Source organism: Leucopleurus acutus (assembly GCF_964270905.1).
Source record: "Leucopleurus acutus genome assembly, chromosome: 10".
NCBI classification, from domain to species: Eukaryota; Metazoa; Chordata; class Mammalia; order Artiodactyla; family Delphinidae; genus Leucopleurus; species Leucopleurus acutus.
In genome coordinates, this window is record NC_139153.1 from 89,078,267 (window position 1) to 89,101,698 (window position 23,432).

General features: G+C 37.0%; 1 protein-coding gene across 2 annotated transcripts in view; it reads right to left on the minus strand.

Annotated features, from left to right (window-relative positions):
* Window positions 1-23,432, minus strand: part of CDKAL1 (CDKAL1 threonylcarbamoyladenosine tRNA methylthiotransferase) — a gene marked incomplete at its 3' end in the record, with an annotated part of 657,220 nt that overhangs the window by 369,314 nt on the left and 264,474 nt on the right. For both annotated transcript variants that reach the window (XM_082848483.1, XM_082848484.1), the window contains exon 9: window positions 5,109-5,212. In XM_082848483.1, coding sequence (XP_082704609.1) covers window positions 5,109-5,212 — 104 coding nt within the window. The remainder of the gene's footprint in view (window positions 1-5,108; window positions 5,213-23,432) is intronic.

A 23,432-nucleotide genomic window follows, 5' to 3' on the forward strand; every position in this document is an offset into this window, starting at 1 on the left:
AAGCCCGCCCGCCACAACAAGAGGAGCCACCACAATGAGAAGCCCATGTGCAACAAAGAACCAACAGAGCCAAAAATAAATTAATTAATTTTTAAAAATATACCCTTCCTTTTATACATTCATACAAGTTATATAAATCACCCTATCTCCTTATTCTTTGGGACAGCCAAGATTCACCAACTTGAATATACCAACTTGATACCAATATACCAATATACCAATCAGCCAAGATTCAAGTTGGTATAATTATCTTCCCTCTTGAAACATAACACAACATTTCATACACCCTTTATTTTCATGGTCTATTTACATACAATCATTTAATGTAAGCTGCCTAAAATCCCTTTTGGGAAGTTGACAATGTATAACAAATATGTACAGTAACATTATTAATCCTATAGAAGAAACAGATTTCTCAATTTGAACACAGCACAAATGAAAAGATAAAGGAATAAAAGACATTTAAATAACTGCCAATATAAATTAATAGGATGCAATTATTGGTCTCTTTTTAAGCTTAGATGAAAATCAATATACAGTACTCATTGCTAAAGGTGATAAGTCAAATGCAACAGCTCAACAATCTGAAGTTCATACACCAGAAAATCAAATATTGCTCATATCCTTTCCTATCTAAAAGGGCAGGAAGCAATGTTTTCCAGCTGCACTGCATAATTAATCTCATACACAATAGACAGTATCTTTGCAAGTCTTGAAATAAAACAGAATTCATTTCATAAAATTCCAACATTAATCTTGAAATCACTAAGCATCAAGAAATTTTCTCCTTGCCCTGAATATTTCATCTTAATTTATTTACCTTTCCATAACTGGTTTATGCCACTTATCTTGTGGGGGACGTTCAGATTTATGAGGGAGAAAAAAAGTAGCAACACAGAAATGAGATCTAGAAAAGCACATGAGAGCTATAAAAACAGCTCATCCATCATCTCTACATTTTGATTCCAGAGACAGCAGTGAAAGGTGTTGTTTCCACACCACTCACCCAGCACACTTAAAAAGGTTTGCTCCATCACTTATACAACTGAAACTGATTGATTAGTTGCTAGAGAAAAATCAATACAAATATCCTAGAAAATACTAGCTTGTAAATTCATTCTGGCCCCAACAAAGTATAGGTCATTGCTTGACATGTTTTTCTAGATGTCTAAAATGCAACCATGTCAAACCCCAGCCCCCAAAGACTAGGAAATTTTAAAACCTAAAGTTTGGCATAAGTGAGGAAGTGAGGGGGGAGGTTTCCCAATGGTCTGTTAGAACAATGTGATGATACCCAGAAATTAACCTGGTAAATATTATACTCATATGCAGAACTGCCCACAAAAATGATACACACACTGAGAAGGTAAAAATAGTCCATGAAAATGTCAAGGGGCTAGGATAAGTCCAAAAAAAAAAAATGCTAGGAAACCAGTGAAATATAAACTATATTTTTTGCACAAAAGGTAAACTAAAGTTTCCATTCAAAAATATAAACAATTTTATTTACTGATATCCATTCAAAAGTTAATGAGCTCCCTTTCTCATTCCTGGCAGCTGAATGTACAGTCAGTATATTTTTAGTACTTTAGGAAACCATTTTATATTCAGAATGATGTCATGGTTATTTCAGAATCTCTTCTGAATGCTCCCTTGCCTATGGGTTAGCCCTAGTCGCTTCACTCATTACACTTCTAAGAAATAAATGTTTATGAATATAAAATGTTTCATAAATATGCTACTCAGAAAGAAATTGTGATCTTATTGTAATAGTCTGTCACGTGACTGGCAACCGGGATTGTAATCCCTATTCTACAATTGGTGTAGTTTTTTTTTTTAAATCACTTTGTATTTGTGACACACAGTCATTTAAAACTTCAAGAAAAAGCAAGAAAGGAAACGCAATTTTCAGTTGGGAAATTTAACATGCACTGACAGGACGGCTTTAAACATAGCACTAAAATTTACTGACAGCATATTTAGACTTTTCATCTTAGAGTAAATTTTCAAAGAATCATAATGTTTATTACTGATTATAGGACAATTTAATAATGGTATAATGTAGAATTTAAGGGGCTCTGACCCCCCCAAACGTTCCTAATATCTGAATTACTAAAGAATGAATTACACAGAAGTCACAGGAATACGAAAAACAGGTTATTTCTTCTATTACATTTAACTTCATAATTATTCTTCGCAATTTTATTTATTTATTTATTTATTTAAAAAAATTTTTGGCTGTGCCGCACGGCATGAGGGACCTTAGTTCCCTGACCAGGAATCAAACCTGCGCCTTCTGCAGTGGAAGCAGAGTCTTAACCACTAGATCACCAAGGAAGTCCCTTCTTCGCAATTTTAAAACTCAAACATAGGAATCCTGTAAGACTCTTATGATCCCAATGTCTTCTGCAGAAAAAAAGACAATGCTGCTAACTCAATGTCTTTAAAATGTGAGCTTACAGACTGCTATTTCCTATTGTGAGATTATAAGACCATCCTTAGCATGAATTTGCAATTCTCAAATTAAGAAAATAAAAGGTAATTGTCATACTAGTTTCTATCTGTAGAGACATTTTTCATAAGACATATTTTAGAAGCAAAAGAAAATTTGTCTTTTGATTCTAATCATTAAATGTTCCAATATTAGATGTTCCAATATTCTCACTCAAAATTAGACTTCTCTTGTTGGATTTATTTTAAATTCCTTCAGTTTAAGTAACATGACTTCTTCATAATAAGGACACAACCAATTACTTCATGTAAGTTATCTCAAATTCAAACAACAAGCAACACTTAATGTCACAGTAATGAGAAAACCATGGCTTGTATATAGGTCAAGTACCTTGGTCAGATCATGTGGCTGGTAAGCAGCAGAGCACTGTTTTGAATTCAAACTCTCCTATGGCAAAGAGCATCTTAGGACTTAAAATTGCCTAAACACACTGGCTTACCTAGAAAGTTATGACCTCGATATTTTAGTAACAGTTCCACATAGCAATAAAATGAGCCTGCCAGTCCGAAAACTAGCCTTCCATTTCAACCCTAATATTCAGATAACAAGACAACAGAAAAATTTTACACCTACTACTGGGCATACACCCAGAGAAAACCATAATTCAAAAAGACACATGCACCCCAGTGTTCATTACAGCGCTATTTACAATAGCCAGGTCATGGAAGCAACCTAAATGCCCACTGACAGACGAATGGATAAAGAAGATGTGGTAGTACATATATACAATGGAATATTACTCAGCCATAAAAAGGAATGAAACTGGCTCATTTGTAAAGACTTGGATGGACCTAGAGACTGTCATACAGAGTGAAAAAAGTCAGAAAGAGAAAAACAAATATCGTATATTAACGCAGATATGTGGAATCTAGAAAAATGGTACAGATGAACCGGTTTGCAGGGCAGAAATAGAGACAGATGTAGAGAACAAACATACGGACACCAAGGGGGGAAAGTGGCAGGCGGGGTGGTGGTGGTGGTGGGATGAACTGGGAGACTGAGATTGACATATACACACTAATATGTATAAAATAGATAACTAATAAGAACCTGCTGTATAAAAAATAAACAAAATAAAATTCAAAAAAAAGAAAAACTTTACATTGCAAACATTCCTTGGTTGGGAATAACCAAGCACATCCGTATCTACTGATGATGATGAAAGTAGTATTAACTAAACCTCTTCTAATACTTTCTCTATAAATAGCCACTAAATCACTGCTAACCTCTGATATATTCTTTGAATCACTCACCTTAACCAGCAAAGTCACTTGTATTTGTAATTTGAATACCTTCCAATTTGCAGAGTTAGGTAGATAGATCATATAGTTTTAACATCTCCATTATCCAACAGATATATGGAAAAACAAACACTAAGTAAGAATGCCAGCAAAGGGATCATTTTTCAAATAAAGTAGGTTTCTGTGCAAATTCATGCGCTTTCTGAAAAATCCTTAAAGTAGCCATGTTGCAGAAAAGACAACCACCCAGACTTTTCCTAAGATACGACAATTACCTGGCTCTGAAAGCAAACAACTGCAAGAGTCAGTGAGTTTCCATTTATTTCTTTCAATACAAGCTGAATGTGAACAGAAGAGGGGACTGTGCTAAGAATATAAAGGTAGAAAAAAAATTGTTGAGACGTGTTAGATTAATCAAGGGTGTTTTTCTCTCTGCTATAAAGAGCATTTCAAATTCATGTTGATAAAAGCTTTAGACTGAATAAGTTTGTTTGGAACTCATACATTCTGAGATGCAGGATGTGACGTACTGAAAGTAGCTCTCCAAGTTACTTGCTAAAAGGAAAAGTACATTACCAATAACTACTAACCCACAAGATTATGAGACAATAGATTATCTCATGTTGGTTATAAAAACACATCAATGTTATATACACGTATTATAAGCTAAGACAAAAGGGGCAATTTATGGTTATGTATCAACACAACTGTGACTCAACACAACTGAGACTCGCGTTACAGATACATCTTACTGTATGCTGAGAGATACCTAGGCAATCACATTTTCCAGCAAGTGATGATTCAAAAGGAGCTGGCCACCCACACAAAAATTGTTCTCACTAGGACTCTCTACCAGTACCAATATTTACTGCCCCACAGCAGTCCTGTGGATGACCAGGGTTATCTCTTCTGGCTCATAGTAAAACCTACCTTCTCTTTCCAAAACTCCTGGCAACCCTTATTAGCTCTATATTCTGAATGGACCAAGAATTACCAAAGAAAGAGGGAGAAATCTTGAGTATTTCACTCAGTCCACAAAAGTCTTATTAACACACAACAGAAGGTCATGGCTTTCATTTTTATTTTTTTGTCTCTTCCATGGAATATAAAGATAGGTGATGAATTTCCAAATACGTCACTTACCTTAGAGTCATAAGAAAACAGAAGAGTGGTGAAAGGGGAGTTATGTCAATATTATAACCTGAATCTGGTAACATCTTCTATTAGATAAGCTGAAATATTTGTAAACTCTTCAGAAAGCTAAAGAAGCATGTATCTAAAGTGAACTGTTACTTAGAAGACTATTATAATTTATTGAAAAGACTATAATCACACAGAATTCTAGAAACTCTTACCTTGAAAAGACTGTTTGGCTCTATCTACTAACTCATCAACTGGATAACTGGCCAAATTTCCTCTGGCGTGTTTAGTTTTGCAGTAGGTACAAGCATTGAGACACCTGTTCAAACGACAGCAATAAATAAAGTTAAATTTTTAAAGACAGTGCACACTTAACACAGGAAAAAATATCCAAAACATACACCAACGTGCTGTTTTAGTATCATTTGCCAGGTTATGTAAGAGATATAAAAAATGAGTATCTACCATGCTTCATATTTATTTTATTTCCACCAGGCACAGAAATCTGCAATTTGCAATTCTGTTAAGTTTCAACTATTCAAGAAAGATTGTACAAATCCCATATTATCTTCAAATGCACACATTAATGTGGAAACAAAAATGATAAATGCTTACAATGGTTCATCAAAACAAATTAAAGATTCACATTTTTTAAAACCAATGACATTTATTTGGCTATCATAAAACTAAAATTTTAGTATCACTTATATATACCGTATTATTCATAAATGAAAAAGCTTTTCATTTAACTTTTAACTAATGATTTAAGAATAAACAGGCAGGGACTTCCCTGGCGGCACACTGGTTAAGAATCCGCCTGCCAATGCAGGGGACATGGGTTTGATCCCTGGTCCGGAAAGATCCCACATGCCACGGAGAAACTAAGTCCATGTGCCAGAATTACTGAGCCTGCGCTCTGGAGCCCGCGAGCCACAACTACTGAGCATGCACGCCATAACTACTGAAGACCGCACACCCTAGAGCCCGCACACTGCAACTACTGAGCCCACGTTCTGCAACTACTGAAGCCCATGCACCTAGAGCCTGTGCTCTGCAATGAAGAGTAGCCCCTGCTCGCTGCAACTAGAGAAAGCCTGCGCACAGCAACAAAGACCCAATGCAGCCAAATAAATAAATAAAATTTTAAAAAAAGAATAAATAGGCAGTACAGAATTCTCATAAGAAAGTACACCCTAAGAAATCTTCAGATAATATTTTTAACTCCTTGAAATCAGAAAAAAATATTAAAACATGTCCAGTGAATGCTCTTTGGGATTATATTAGTCAAAGTAAAGAAGAATAATGACAACATTAATTTAAAAAAAATCAAAAAATAGGATTAATTCCCAAAATACTTCAGACATGATACAGAATTGTTTTTTAAAAACTAAAATGTTGGACTTCCCTGGTGGCGCAGTGGTTAAGAATCCGCCTGCCAATGCAGGGGACACAGGTTTGAGCCCTGGTCTGGGAATATCCCACATGCTGCAGAGCAACTGAGCCCATGCACCAGAACTACTGAGCCTGAGCTCTAGAGCCCACAAGCCACAACTACTGAGCCCGTGTGCCACAACTACTGAAGCCCACATGCCTAGAGCCCGTGCTCCACAACAAGAGAAGCCACCGCAATGAGAAGCCCGTGCACCACAACAAAGAGTAGCTCCTGCTCGCTGCAACTAGAGAAAGCCCACGTGCAGCAATGAAGACCCAATGCAGCCAGAAATAAACAAATTAATTAATTAAAAAAAAACCTAAAATGTTTGTTCTACTCTTATAATTTAAAAATAGTTTAAATAAATTTTCTTCTTATAAAATTAAAGAAAAACAATTACATATAACAAGATATTCTTATGCCAGAAAGATAAGGCTCAACACATTGAACAAAACAAAGAATAACATTTCTTCAGTGATTCAACTGCTATAATAAATAGCAAGGTTTTAAAAGACCATCATTATACAAATGCTTTAAAATTTCAAACAGAGGAAAACAACTTTTAATAATTATAACTGGCCAATGTGTAATTCTGTTAATATATGACTTTAAAATACATATAAATCATTGCACTCAGGAGGCAACAATGTAATGCTTAATTTCTAATTATTTTTGCATGGAGCTCTTAAGTGAAACAATACACACATTTTGATTTTTAACTGACCACATGTTCTTAAACAGCTAACATTCCTTTCTTCCTAAGCCATTTACACACACACACACACACACACACACACACAAATTGTGGCCTCTCTCTTATGAATAGAGGTTCCAGTCTCCCAATTGTTATATGTCTTCTCTTTTCAATTTCCATCTGTTCCATAACAAGGGCAAAAAGAAAACTGGTTTTTTTTTTTTGGCTTCTCCTTGGGAGAGTAACTCACTTTTGTTTAGCCCTGATTGAGCACCAGGCATTTTGCTAGATGTTTTACATACATTATCTCATTTAACTTTTCTAGAGTTGATGTTACTATCTCCATCTTACAGATGAAGAATCTGCTAACAAAAAGTCAGATAATACAACTCATTCCACAGAAAAACAAAGGAGTATAAGATACTGTATACTATGAACAGCTACACACCAACTAACTGAACAACCTAGAGTAAATAAATAAGCTAGAAATGTACAACCCACCAAGACTAAATCATGATTCCATTTACAACAGCAAAAACAATAAAATACCCAGGAATTAATGTAACCAAGAAGGTGAAAGAGCTGTACAATGAGAAGTTTAAGACATTGAAGAAAGAAAAAAAAAAAAAATCACCAAAGCTGGAGGCATCACAGTTCCTGATTTCAAACTATATTACAGAGCTATAGTAATCAAAACAGTAGGTGCTGGTATAAAAACAGGCAAATAGACCAACATAAAAGAATTGAGAGCCCAGGAATAAACTCACGCATATACAGTCAACTAACATTTGACAAAGGAGACAAGAATATTCAATGGAGAAAAGATAGTCTATTCAACAAATAGTGCTGGGAAAATTGGATATTCATATGCAAAAGAATGAAACTATCACTAACTTATACAATTGACAAGAATTAATTCAAAATGGATTAAAGACAAATGTAAGTCCAGAAACCATAAAACTCCTAGAAGAAAACACAGGGAAACAGCTCCTTGACATTGTTCTTGGCAATTAGTTTTTTGGATATGACACCTAAAGCACAAGTAACAGAAACAAAAACAAGCAAGTTGGACTGCATCAAACTAAAAAGCTTCTGCACAGCAAAGGAAACAATCAACAAAATGAAAAGGCAACCAACAGAATGGGAGAAAATATTTTCAAACCATATATCTGATTCATAATAAATTCATAATAATATGTGATTATTACTCTACAATAAGGGATTCATAATATCTGGTAAGGGGTTAATATACAAAATATATTTTTAAAAACTCATGCACCTCAATAATAAATAATAATAATCCAATTTTAAGACATCCAAATAATATGGATGGACATTTCTCCAAAGAAAATATTCAAATGGCCAACAGGTACAAGAAAAGATACTCAACATCACTAATCATCAAGAAAATGCAAATCAATACCACAGTATCACCTCACACTTGATAGAAAGGCTACTATCAAAAAGATAAGCGTTAACAACACCGGGCAAGGATGTAGACAAATAGGAACCCTTGTGCACTATTGGTGGGAATGTAAATTGGTACTGCCACCATGAGAAACAGTATAGAGGTTCCTCAAAATATTAAAAATAGAACTACTATATGATCCAGCAGTTCCATTTCTGGGTTTATCTCCAAAGGAGATGAAATCACTACCTCAAAGAGGTTTCTGCAAACTCATTTTCATTGCAGCATTATCTACAATAGCCAAACATGGAAACAACCCAACTGTTCTTCAACAAATGAATGGATGAAGAAAATGTGATACGTTTAAACAATGGGATGTTATTCAGCTATTAAAAATAAGGAAAACCTGCCATTAGCAACAACATGGATGGATCTTGACGGCATTATGCTTACTGAAATAAGTGAGTCAGAGAAAGAAAAATACTGTATGATCTCACTTATATGTGGAATCTAAAATAAACATACTAAATCTGAAAAAAACCCAACTTCATAGAAACTAAGAAAATATTGTTGATCACCAGAGGGTGAGATTTGTGGGAGGTGGGGGAAAAGGGTGAAGGTGGTCTAAAGTTATAAACTCTAGTTATAAAATAAATAAATTCTGGGGGTGTAATGTATAGCGTGGTGACTGTAGTTATCAATTCTGTATCGTATATCTCAACAGCATTAAGAAAACAGAACTTAAAAGTTCTCATTACAAGAAAAAATCTGTAATTATGTAAAACGAGGGATGTTAACTAAAACTGTTGTAAACATTTCACAATATATACATATATCAAATAATTGTGCTGTGCATCTTAAACTTACACAATGTTATATGGCAACCGTATCAGTAAAACCGTGGGGGAAAAATCAGATAAGTAGCTTGTCTGAGACATGTAACAGCTAAAATTCAAATACAAGCCTGCCAAATTTCAAATTCCCTCCTGTTTCCATACCAAGCTGCCTCCCCAGAATAAATATGTATCAAATATCCTAGCTATAGACAAATGCAGATAAGAAATAATAGTAAGACAGGCAATCATCTGACATGAGATATAAAGTAATACAACACATATATTCAAAGATATGGCTGGTATTCATCACCCTGTGTATGGAACTGTTTGTTTAAAACCTGTTTCTCTCCTTTATTCTTTGGAAATCTAAGGCTAGGCTTCTTGTCCATCCACTGGCCCAAACTAGTTATTTCACCGTTGTTGTTTATAAGTTCTGTTTTTCATCCAACTGCTGCTCTGTGGCAAAATATGTCACCTTGTTTGTCTTGCCATGGTTCTTAAATTCTACTGCTCAGGTCCTCCAAGCTGATTCCTCTCTCTGTCCTTCTCCTCGGTGGCTTCATGATGGGCTCAATGCAAAAGACCCCTTATTCATTCACCTGGGATCCCCCCTCATGACTGCCATTCACTCAAGTTGAATCGGCACCGTTCTGAGGAATCAGCTCTCTCTACCCTCGATACTACTTATTCCCAATGGAGAGCTCCATAAATTAAGTGGACAATCTCGATAAAAGCTAATACTATTTCTAACTTGGGCTATTTCTTAAAAATAACTTTCTTAAGGGACACTAGCCTAGAGAAGGGGAAGGAAAACAGAAGGGAAACATGTATTTTAAATATTTATAACATAAATCAATTAACACACATAAAACACTTAGAATACTGCCAGCACCTAGTAAGTGATCAGTAACTTTAATGCAACTGTTCTAAACAATTCTGTAAGGAATTAATTATGCACTATCATGTTCCAGGGGTACCTAACTTTCTGGAACAGATGTGTTGCTGATAGGTTGACTTAAATCAACTATCAAACCAAATCATGTTTTCCTACTGGCTCACTTAATAAAGGTGGAAATGTATTACCCCCCCATGGAAAATCACTCATGAAAACGTACTAAAACATTTAAATAAAACAAGCTGATATTTGGAAACATTTATAATAATCAAAATAAGTCAGTAAGTATAAATAGTACATTAAGAATTCAAAATATTCTTCACTAAGTTGCTCCCTTGGGGTTAATCAGAGTTGTTGACGTGATATACTTTTGAAGTTCTAAACTCTTTATTGTATAAGATGGGTTCATCCTTATCTGCAATTACCAAAGTAATACTTCATATTATTTCAATAAAGTGAAAATTTCTATAGAGAGCATTTCTATAAGCATGTTAAAACAGCACTAATCAAGCATTAAATCTGCTATGTCTTATATTTAAAAAGGAGAGATATTTGTTATAATACACAGGAAAAATATCCAATACAAAATCAGAAAAGAAAGAAAGAGCTTTTTGATGCTATTTGGCTTAAAAACAATCTTCTCAAACACCAGGAATTATGATGACCAATCATTTCGACATGACAAGCCTCCAACAAAATAAAAGGATTCATCATAGAAACCTTTAGTAGTTTCAGTTATCTGTAAACAATTAAATAATTGTCTAAGAGTAAGAACACTGAGCCAGTTTCTTTAACCGTCACAAAACAAAAGATCTTTGAGGGTTGACTGTTGAAAGCCAAAACCAAAAAGAGATGGCTGTTGAACTGCAAGGAAGAGGCAAAATCCTGAACAGACATAGCCTGTTGTGCTAGAAGGATAAAGGGAGCACACCCTACCTACTCATCTTTGTACAGGTTGTTATATGGCCACAGGCCAAGAAATAACTAAAAACCTCAGAAGCAGAGACAGACTGGGCATTTAATATAGCAGTATAACTCAAGTCTTAAAAAGCATCTGTGGTAGAATATTTTTAAATTACAGAAACTAAATATGTGAAATAACAATAAATTTTCACAATTAAAATTAAAAATTAAAATATTTCAAAGGGTTCAAATGCACAACAACATGCCAATTTGATACCAAAACCACATAAAGCAAAGAAAAATTAAAAGTTTTAATACATTAGGCCTTTTCTTCTAAAGAGCATCTTTAGATATCAGAAGTTTGGGAATAATTTAAAAATCAGAGTTATACTTTTAAAGTTTCACCCACACTAATATCACTTTTTTTAAGGCGAAAAAAAGCTTATGTGACTCAGGATTCTGCTTCTCTCTGCTTAGGGTCAAAGATAATTTGAAATATGCAGAAACTATTGTTTTAACAATAACATTAACACTTCAAACTAACATTCTGTGCCACTCACATAATTTAATCCTTATTTATTTTTAATCAGTTGACAGAGCATTATCTTTCTGAAAGCTTCAAACTTTACAAAATAAGCCCTTCATAGAGCAAAACCTTGGAAAAATCATATTGTGGCCTTCCATATGGAAGCCTCCTGAAGCAAAGAAAAAACAAACACTCAAGAAATAGAAGGTTCACACACTGTAGGCTGTGCCAGACGTGACTGTTAAATATCGCCTATTGGGAGCCCTCATCATGGTTTTTAAAGTATTTTAAAGTATTTCCAGGAAAATTACACACTTTCTGATCTTTTAAATAAATACAAGAGATACTCTTAGCAAAATGTGATTGGATCTTCAAATGATAATTCCTATTTGCCAAGATCAAAATCCTGAACAAGCAAAGGAAAAATAACACCTGAAAAACTAGCAGAATATATCCTAAATTCTTTAAGCTTCCTGCGGCCAGGACTCCTCCAATGTAACAAATCTCTCCACCTGAGTTACTGCCTCGATCTCCAATCTCAATCTCCTACTCCAAAAATTCATTCTAATAATTACCACCTCTGTCTTTAACTGTAATTGTGCCCTTTGTGGAGTTCCTTTTCATCTGGGGGGGAGGGGGAGGGGGGGGTCAGAGGTAGGTATGGGAACCCAGCTGCTAACCCTTCTATCTGTACAAAATTCAAAAACAATCACAGCTATATTTTTTCCTTATCCTACCCCCATTAGCTGCTGTGCTATATCCTTTGTTTCAAAAACTTGTGCCATCATATTTAAACTCTGTACCCTTATTTCTCATTCCCTTTACCTGAAAGAGATATCCTTATCACCATCACCCATCAATCTCTATAAAAATCATCACAAGGGCTTCCCTGGTGGCGCAGTGGTTGAGAGTCCGCCTGCCGATGCAGGGGACACGGGTTTGTGCCTCGGTCCGGGAAGATCCCACATGCCGCGGAGCGGCTGGGCCCGTGAGCCATCCGCTGAGCCTGCGCATCCAGAGCCTGTGCTCCGCGACGGGAGAGGCCACAACAGTGAGAGGCCCGCGAACCGCAAAAAAAAAAAAAAAAAAATCATCACAAGCTTTAAAATCATTTGGGGTGTGGGAGGTGCTAATAAGAGTAAAAGATGGTTGCTGAATGCTCGCCAGACACTCAGCCATACACTTATATTGTTTCATTTATCCTCACAACAATCTTGATATAAGTATCATTATCCTTAATTTTCATACAGGAAAGTGAGGCCGAAAGGGATTTAAAAACTAGCCCAAAGTTGCATAGATGGCCAAGTGAAAGATGCAATCAATCTTATCTGAAATTCTTTGATCACTGATTGTACTCTACTTCTCTTAAGATACAATATCTTACTCTAGGTAAGAATACGTGATTGTTGGGAAGGATTATGGGAAGATGGCACAGTGGGAAGCTCCAGGAATCTGTCTCCCCACCTAGACAACAACTGCACTGGCAGAATCTGTCTGGTGTAACTATTTTGGAACTCTGGAGTCAGCTGAAGGCTAGCAACTTCCAAGGGAAGATTTGAATGGCAAATTGCCCAACAACAACGAAATAAACATAGGACATTTTCCAGAACAGACCATATAACCACAAATTAAGACTCCAAATACTTTATTTTTTTTAAGATTTTTTTTTTGATGTGGACCATTTTTTTAAAGTCTTTATTCAGTATGTTACAATACTGCTTCTGTGTTATGTTTTTTGGTTTTTTGGCCGAAAGGCATGTGGGATCTTAGCTCCCTGACCAGGGGTCGAACCCACACCCCCTGTATTGGAAGGCAAAGTCTTAACCACTGGACTACCAGGGAAGTCCCCCAAATATTTTAAAAGATAGATATCATACAAAGTTTCTTCTCTGACCACAAGAGAATGAAGTCAGAAATAAGTAACAAAAAGAAGAGGGAAAATTCACAAAATTGTGGAAATTAAGCAACACACTTTTAAATAACCTATGAATCAGAAAAGAAATCACAAAAGAAATTAGAAAATACTCCGAGATGAACAAAAACAAACACCACACACCAAAACTTATGGGAGGCAGATAAAGGAGTTCTATGGGGAAATTTCAAAGCTAGCTATAAACACTTAAAAAAGAAAGATCTCATATCAATACCCAACATTACAATGTAAGCATACAGAAAAAGAAGAATAAACTAAAATCAAAGCTGGCAGAATGAAGGAAATAAAGATTTTAGAAAAGGTAAACAAAATAGAGAATAGAAAAACAAAAGAGAAAATCAACAAAACTGAAAGTTGATTCTTCAGAAAGATCAATAAAATTGACAAACCTTTAGCTAGATGGACTAAGAACAAAAGGAGGAGACTCTAGGGCTTCCCTGGTGGCGCAGTGGTTGAGAGTCCGCCTGCCGATGCAGGGGACACGGGTTCGTGCCCTGGTCCGGGAAGATCCCACATGCCGCGGAGCGGCTGGGCCCGTGAGCCATGGCCGCTGAGCCTGCGCGTCCGGAGCCTGTGCTCCTCAACGGGAGAGGCCACAACAGTGAGAGGCCCGCGTACCGCACAAAACCAAAAAACAAACAAACAAAAAAGAGGAGACTCTAGTATAATCAGAAATGAAAGTGGGATATTACTACTCATTCTAAAGAAATAAAAAGGATTATAAGGGAGTGACATGAACAATTGTACACCAACAAATTGTATTACCTAGTTGATAAGAACAAATTCCTGGAAACAAAAAAACTACCCAGACTAAACCATGAAGAAATAGAAAATCTGAATATATCTGTAACTAGTACAGAGCTTGAATCAGTAATCAAAAATCTCCCAACAAATAAAAGCTCTGAACCTGATTACTTCACTGGTGAATTCTATCAAACATTTAGAGAAGAACTAATACCAATTCCTCTCAAACTTTTCCAAAAACTGAACAGAAGGGAACATTTTCGAACTCATTCTCTGAGGGCAAGATTACCTTGATAATCAAGCCATACAAAGACACTGAAAGAAAACAACACCACAGACCAATATCCCTTATGAATATCAATGCAAAAATCCTCAACAAAAAAGATGCTAGCAAACAGAATTCAGCAGCACATTAAAAGAACTACACACCATGACCAAGTGGGATTTATTCCTGGAATGCAAGGATGGTTCAACAGTGTGAATCGATCAATGTAAATGCCATATCAACAGAATGAAGGAGAAAAAAAAGAAAACATGGTCATATGAATTGATGTAAAAAAAAAGCATTTGACAAAATTCAACATGTTTTCATTATAAAAACAATCAACAAACTAGAAATAGGAACTCCCTCAACATAATAAAAGCTATATGTGAAAAACCCACAAAGAACCTCATTTGCAGTGATAAACAACTGAAAGCTTTTCCTCTAAGATGAGGAACAAGGCAAGGATGCCTACTTTCACCACTTCAACATAATACTGGAAGTTCTAGCTTGATCAATTAGGCAAGTAAAAGAAAGAAGGGGCATCCAAGTAGAATCTGTTTGCAGATGGTGCTATTTACAATAGCATCAAAAAGAATAAAATACCTACGAATTAACTTAACCAAAGCGTTGTGAGACTTATGCAATGAAAACTACAAAACACTGCTGAAAGAAATTGAAGAAGACATAAATAAAGGGGAATACACCCCATATTCATAGATTAAAAGACTTAATATCATTAAAATGTCAATATTACCCATAGTGATCTAAAGATTCAGTGCAATCCCTTTCAAAATTCCAATGACATTTTTTGCAGCAATAGAAAATCTATCCCAGAATTCATATGAAATCTCAAGGTACCCCAAACAGCCAAAACAATCTTGAAAAAAAAAAAAAAAAAAAAAACTGGAGGACTCACAGCTCCTGATTTTGAAAACTTTCTATAAAGCTACATTAAAACAGTGCAGTATTGACATAACACAGAAATATAAACTAGTGGAATAAAACAGAGAGCCCCAAAATAAACCCTCTTGTATATGGTCAGATGATTTTTGACAAGAGTGTAAAGACCATTCAATGAGATGAGGACAGCCTTTTCAACAAATGATGCTGGGAAAACTAGATAGCCATATGCAAAAGAATAAAGTTGGACCTTTACCTAACACTGTATACAAAAATTAACTCAAAATGGATCAAGGACCTACATGTAAGACCTAAAATAATAAACCTCTTAGAAAAAAACAAAGGACAAAAGCTTCACAACACTGGACTTGGCAATGATTTCTTGGACATGACATCAAAGGCACAGACAACTTAAGAAAACAGACAAAGGACTTCAGGAAAAGTTTTTAATTTTTTGCATCATTATCAACAGAGTAAAAAGGCAACCCACAGAATTGGAGATAATATTTGCCAACTATACACCTGATAAAGGATAATACCCAGAATATATAGAGAACTCCAAAAACTCAACAACAATATCAAAAACCCAAACAACCCAATTCAAAAATGGGCAAAGGACTTGAGTAGACATTTCTCCAAAGAAGATCTATGAATGCCCAATAAGCACATGAAAAGATACTCAACATCACTGAATCAGTAGGGAAATAAGAGTCAAAACTCCAACGAGATACCACCTCACACCAATTAGGATTGCTATTACCAAAAAAACAAAAGAACAAGTGTTGGAGAAAATGTGGAGAAACCAGAATCCTTGTGCACTGCTGGTGCGAATGTAAAATGGTACCCACTGTGGAATACAGTATGGTGTTTCCTCAGAAAATTAAAAGTAGAATTACCATATATGATCCAGCAGTTCCACTTCTAGATATATACACAAAAGAACTGAAAGCAGGGTCTTGAAGAAATATTTGTACAATCATATTCATGGCAACAGCAGTGTTATTTACAATCAATAAAATATGGGATCAACCCAAGTGTCCATCGATGGACGAATGGATAAGCAAAATCAATGGAATATTATTCAGCCTTTAAAAGGAAGAACATTCTGCAATACACTACAAAATGAATGAACTTTGAGGACTTTATGCTAAGTGAAATAAGCAAGTCACAAAAAGACTTGATTCCACTTATACGAAAGTACTTGGAGTAGTCAAATTCATAGAGACAGAAAGTAAAATGGTGGTTTCCAGGGCCTGGGGGAGAGGGGGAAAATGGGGAGTTATTGTTTAATGAGTATAGAGTTTCAATTTTATAAGACAAAAAGACTTATGGGGCTGGATGTTGGTGATGGCTGCACAGCAATGTGAATGTATTTAATACCACTGAACTGTACACTTAAAAATGGTTAAGATGGCAAAATGGTTACGATGGCAACTCTGTTTTTTTTTTTTTTTTTTTTTTTTTGCGGTATGCGGGCCTCTCACTGTTGTGGCCTCTCCCGTTGAGGAGCACAGGCTCCGGACGCACAGGCTCAGCGGCCATGGCTCACGGGCCCAGCCGCTCTGCGGCATGTGGGATCTCCCCGGACCGGGGCACGAACCCGTGTCCCCTGCATCGGCAGGCGGACTCTCAACCACTGCGCCACCAGGGAAGAACCCGATGGAAACTTTTATGTTACTTGTGGTATACCAAAATTTTTTAAAAAGAATACATGATTATTTGTGGGCTTAATGCACAGCAGATCATAGTTTATTTAAAAAAATAGGCACGTATCTTACTCGTCTTACTATCGTAGTATCTAACACAGTAACTTGTATACTATTAGAATATCAACAAATACTCAGTTATGGGTGATTTCATAATGAACCAGACCAGATGTCAAGCCAATACTTTGTTACAGAGTCGGGAGCAGTGCTTAGCAGAAAATGGGCTGGCAATTATTAATTCTACCTGCTTAGAAACACATCCAGAAAGATACAATGAAGCAGGGAAAGGGAAGCCAGGAATGGAGAGGGATGGGGAGATACCATGGATCTTGGTAGGCAAAAGGATCTGCACTCCTGTCTTCAAGATCAGGCAGTTGGGAACAGGAAACTAAAGCTTGGAGACTAAAACTGTAAGGCCAGGGACCCTACGCAGGATATAAACACAGTACAATGTGTACACCAAACCAAATAGACCATCTGACAAGAGAAATCAAAGGGCCAAAGTATCCATTAAGAACCAATGATTTCATTTATCCATTTTCAACATACATTTTCCATCAATAGTTCCCAGACCTTAAGATGTCACAGAGCAATAAATTTAAAATGCACACACTTAAAACTGGCAACCAAATAGGGCGCAAACTTTCTATTTTGCCAAGTAAAGACATTTTTTTAAAAAGCTAAACTACCCTATTGTGTTTACATATTTTTATATTTTAAAATGTTTTAAATTTTAATATTTTTATTATAATAAGATACATTTATATTTTAAAATATAAAAATCTGATATAAAATAAAATATCTGATTTCTCTTTAAGTCTTCAGTGTTACTAAATGTAGTATTCAACAATGAATGCACTTCAACAATGTTAGCAGCTACTATTATTATTCATAGGAGTAATTTATCACTCCATTCCTTGAATGTTTACATAATAACATTATAACCTATAAGTCACATAAAATAAAATCTTGATATTCTCACAGGAAAAGTAACTTTAAATGGATGATATCTGACACACACAGTTTCAAGTAGTTCTGAATTGAGCTGAACAGGTTATACTTGTATGTATGTGATTCACTGTGTGCTTGACCATTTTATATTTCTGGAAGTGGATTTCCAACAGCGCAGGAGGGTTCTCTTTTCTCCACACCCTCTCCAGCATTTATTGCTTGTAGACTTTTTGATGGTGGCCATTCTGCCTGGTGTGAGGTGATACCTCATTGTAGCTCTGATTTCCATTTCTCCGATAATTAGTGATGTTGAGCATCTTTTCATGTGCTTTTTGGCCATCTTTATGTCTTCTTTGGTCTACGATAATCTTTAGAATTGAAGAGGTACAGGCAAAAATAGCAGAAAAATGGCTTTAACTGAATATTAGCCTAAATCGAGTAACATGTCAACTGATACAAACATAGAATATAATTAATAAGCCACAATAATAATCACAGTTGGATTTTCAATGTGTTCTATTTATAGCTAGTGGTTTACTCCCTGGGGGACAAAGTCCCACCCCCATAACAGCAACAACTGTTTTCTGAGTGTGTTTACCAAAATAGCATGGTGAAAGATGAGGAAATTCGGACAACCACAGAGCACGTACTTTGCCAAAATTTTTCTTTTATTCCACCTACATTGTTATTTTTAGTTTTATAAAACAATGACAGCAGTACAAACAATTAAGACTAAGCTATTATCTCTATACCTTTCAAAGACAGCAGTGGAGGTAGCTGTAGCCACCAAATAGTATTTGCTAGTGAAGCAAAACTACCTGATTGGCCATTAGAACTGGAGAACCCATACAAAGTTACTCTGTGCTGCTGATCTGCATTAACTTATGAATGTCCAAGCGGAAAAAGAAATAGGAACTCTGATGACAACTACTTATCTGCTACCATGGTAGGGGACTTTATTTATATAGTGGGTGTGTAAATCATATATACATTTACATATATATTATGTTTATATATTATGTGTGTATTTAGGTTTATAAATATATACATATAATTCTTCCTTTTAAAATACAATTCTGCCATGTAGGACATATTCCTTACATACTGTAAGGTCAAAGAAGCAATAACAAATACTCTTTAAAGTAACATAATCAAGTAGATATGTATTTGTATGTAAAACACAAACACACAAGTACACAGACACACACACACACACACACACAGTTTCCCCACTTCCACTCATAAATATTCACTGCATCTCTGAGTTTGTGTTTTGGGTTTGACTTTTTTTTTTTTTTTACGTACAGATACCTGGCCCCCTTTCCAAACTTAATGAATCAGAATCTGCAAAAATGGAACCAAGGCATATGCATTTGTAAAACGTAGTACTATTTTTATATGCCTGAGTTGAAGCCAAATTTACTTGGTGATAATATTAGAAATAACAATTTACTTCAATATTAGAAATAACAATTTACTTCCTGTGGCTTAATAGTTAACACTTATCTCCTATTAAACTAAGGAAAACTAAATCTTCACTTTTGAGTATTCTTAAGGATAACGTACGGGAAGTGATCTCTAGCAAAGACTTATCTAAGAGTTAATCTCCTCAAAGTTTGACTAACCACACACAGTTATACCAACCAAAAAAAAAAAAATGAACAGAAAAAACTGAATAATGAACCTCAGACTATATTGAAAAGTAAAGGAGTATCAGCAGAGAGGTATTGTTTTTGCTTCCTTAGTGGCTCTGGAGGCTGACGTCTGCCGGCGTGAAATCTCACAGGAAACACTGGCAGAAACTAATTCTATAACATATAACAGGTACCATATTTTGGCGCCTAGGATAAAAGGTATTGTTCGAACATGGGTCAAAACATCCTGGGAACAGAAAAAAAAAAAGTCTTATATCTCAACTGTGTTGAAACTAGAAAGCTAAACTCAGATAATTTTCTAACCTGTGTAGGAAAATAAATTGTTTGGGTCAAATAATGGTGTAATTACATAATGAAGAGAGAGGAGGTGCTTTAAATTGAAATGGAAAAGTAAAGCCTAGGCATTTATGCAATTACCCAACTTTTTTTTTTTTTTTTTGGCCGCACCACATGGCTTGTGGGATTCTATTTCCCTGATCAGGGATCTAACCCGGGGCCCCTGGCAGTGAAAGCAGGGAGTCCCAACTGCTTGACTGCCAGGGAATTCCCAATTACTCACCATTTTCACCTCAACAAATCCTCTAAATGTGAGAGCTACAATTCCAATTAGCATTATAATGATCGAATAAGTAAAAGCCAATGCCTATCTCTCCCCTTTGGCAATTATATCTAAAGCAGGGCCAAGACAAAATACCATATATCAGAGATAAAATGAGGGGACCAGGGACTTCTCTGGCGGTCCAGTGGTTAGGACTCAGTGCTTCCACTGCAGGGGTCACAGGTTCCATCCCTGGTTGGGGAACTAAGATCCTAAATGTCACGCCGGGCAGCATCCCCCCTCCAAAAAAAATGAGGGGACCAGCAGGTCCCTAATGTAAAGTCACTAGCTATCAAGCCAACCACCAAAACCTCCAAGAGGAAAGCTTTTCCCACTCGAGCCTCAGGTGCACAATGGTTTGTTTAGTGTACATCATTCTCCTTCATACATATTACACCTATTTCCTTGAGTGATTGTAAGAACCCCTACTGAGTCAATAAAAGCTCTTTTTCTTTCTTTTTTGGGACAAGGAGTGATAAAAGCTATCCCAATTAAATACAGAATTTAATCCTTTCTGAAGAATCATGCTGTTTTCAGAAACATTAGGATAAGAAGGAAAAATGTACCTCAAATGGAAGAAATATTTCCATTTAAAAATTCGAATGGGTCTTCCCTGGTGGCGCAGTGGCTGAGAGTCCGCCTGCCAATGCAGGGGATGCGGGTTCATGCCCCGGTCCGGGAAGATCCCACATGCCGCGGAGCGGCTGGGCCCGTGGGCCATGGCCGCTGGGCCTGCGCGTCCGGAGCCTGTGCTCCTCAACGGGAGAGGCCACAACAGTGCGAGGCCCGCGTACCGCAAAAAACAAAAACAAAACTCGAATGGGAACACTAAAGGAGAATTTTTTACAGAAAAGCCATATACCAGTTAAGGAGAACTTCCTTCCCAAGAGATGGGGATACACATGGGGCATATGATCCTAAAGAAGCCACCCTTTGATGGAGGCAAAAGTGAATCATAAGAAGCCTCTGGCTCCCCAGTAGGGCTAGTCATACAGGCGGACACAAAGGTATGGAATGTTACCTTTGTTTAAAAGAATAAACCGATGCAATACGGTAAGATAGTTTATCCAAATGTTGGAGATCAGACCAGGTACCTGAGCGCCCACAACTCCCAAAGAGTACAAAACAAATGATAGGAAATGCTGTTTATTAGTATTTCCCAGAGTAGATTTCTTACCTATCCTTAAATGTTTATTTTGTTGGCTTCCAACAGATCCTACTGGAAAATTCTTTCTTATATTTCCAAATATCTCCTGTCCTATTTAACATTTTTTTCTAGATTAAGTGGGGAAAAATGGTTCATTTTAAGATTTATCAAGATAAAATCATGCTAATTTGGGTTACTAATTCCATTTCCAGGGGCTCTAGAGGTTGCTGATGAGAGTGCAAATTAGTATAACTTTTCTGAAGACAAATCTGCTAATACGTGTTAAAAAGCCTCACAATGTTCCCCAATAACTCGATTTCCAAAGTAATAAACATTTTATTTTAAATTGTTTAATCTGTATACAGTGTGCAAAGAAATAATCTTTCAAGTACAGATTTTTTTTAACATCTTTATTGGAGTATAATTGCTTTACATTGTTGTGTTAGTTTCTGCTGTATATTAAAGTGATTCAGCTATATGTATACATAATCCCCATATCCCCTTCCTCTTGAATCTCCCTCCCTCCCTCCCTATCCCACCTCTCTAGGTGGTCACAAAGCACAGAGCAGATCTCCCTGTGCTACGCGGCTGCTTCCCACTAGCTATCTATTTTACATTTGGTAGTGTATATATGTCCACGCCACTCTCTCACTTCGTCCCAGCTTGCCCTTCCCCCTCCCCGTGTCCTCAAGTCCATTCTCTATGTCTGCATCTTTACTCCTGTCCCTCCCCTAGGTTCATCAGAACCATTTTTTTTTAGATTCCATATATATGTGTTAGCATCAAGTACAGATTCTTAAAAACACAACACTATTGCTGACATAATAATAATAGTAAGCTAACAGTTGCACAATGCTTACTGTCTGCAAGGCACTAAGCACTCTAGATGTATTAAATCACTTTCAATCCTTAGAGCAACATTGTGAGGTTCATGTTTTTATCGACCTTCTTTTACACATTAAGAAACTTAGGCAGAATGAGGCTAAGTAACTTATTAAAGGCTACTAATTAGGTGTGAGGCTAGGATTTGAAACCAAGAAGCCCTAGATCATCCAACTTCGATATACAAAGTCAAAATTTGCTAGACTAATATACACGATTTTACTATGTTCTGATATCCATTACCAAATATCATATCCTAAGGCATCTAAATTCCACCATGATAAAAGAAAAATATTAAAGGCAACTAAAACATATATAACACATGGTAAATTCTCAAAGAAACTACGGAGGAAGCCCCTTCGCAGGCGGAGACTGCGGGTGGTGGAGGGGGGAACCTTCGAAGCCACGGAGGAGAGCGCAGCAACAGGGGTGTAGAGGGCAAAGCAGAGAGATTCCTGCATGGAGGATCGGTGCCAACCAGCACTCACCAGCCCGAGAGGCTTGTCTGCTCACCCGCCGGGGCGGGCGGGGCTGGGAGCTGACTGGGGCTGGCGGCTTGAACACAAACTGAATGGGCTAGTGCGCCACAGCTAGGCAGGATGGAGTCCGGGAAAAAGTCTGGAGCTGCCGAAGAGACAAGAGACTTTTTCTTGCCTCTGTGTTTCCTGGTGCACGAGGAGAGGGGATTAAGAGCGCTGCTTAAAGGAGCTCCAGAGACGGGCGCGAGCCGCGACTAAAAGCGCGGACCCCAGAGACAGGCATGAGACGCTAAGGCTGCTGCTGCCGCCACCAAGAAGCCTGTGTGCGAGCACAGGTCACTATCCACACCCCCCTTCCGGAGAGCCTGTGCAGCCCGTCACTGCCAGGGTCCCGGGATCCAGGGACAACTCTCCCGGGAGAACGCAAGGCGCGCCTCAGGCTGGTGCAAGTTCACGCTGGCCTCTGCCGCCGCAGGCTCGACCCGCATCCGTACCCATCCCTCCCCGCCGGCCTGAGTGAGCCAGAGCCCCCGAATCAGCTGCTCCTTTAACCCCTTCCGGCCTGTCTGAGAGAAAAACAGACGC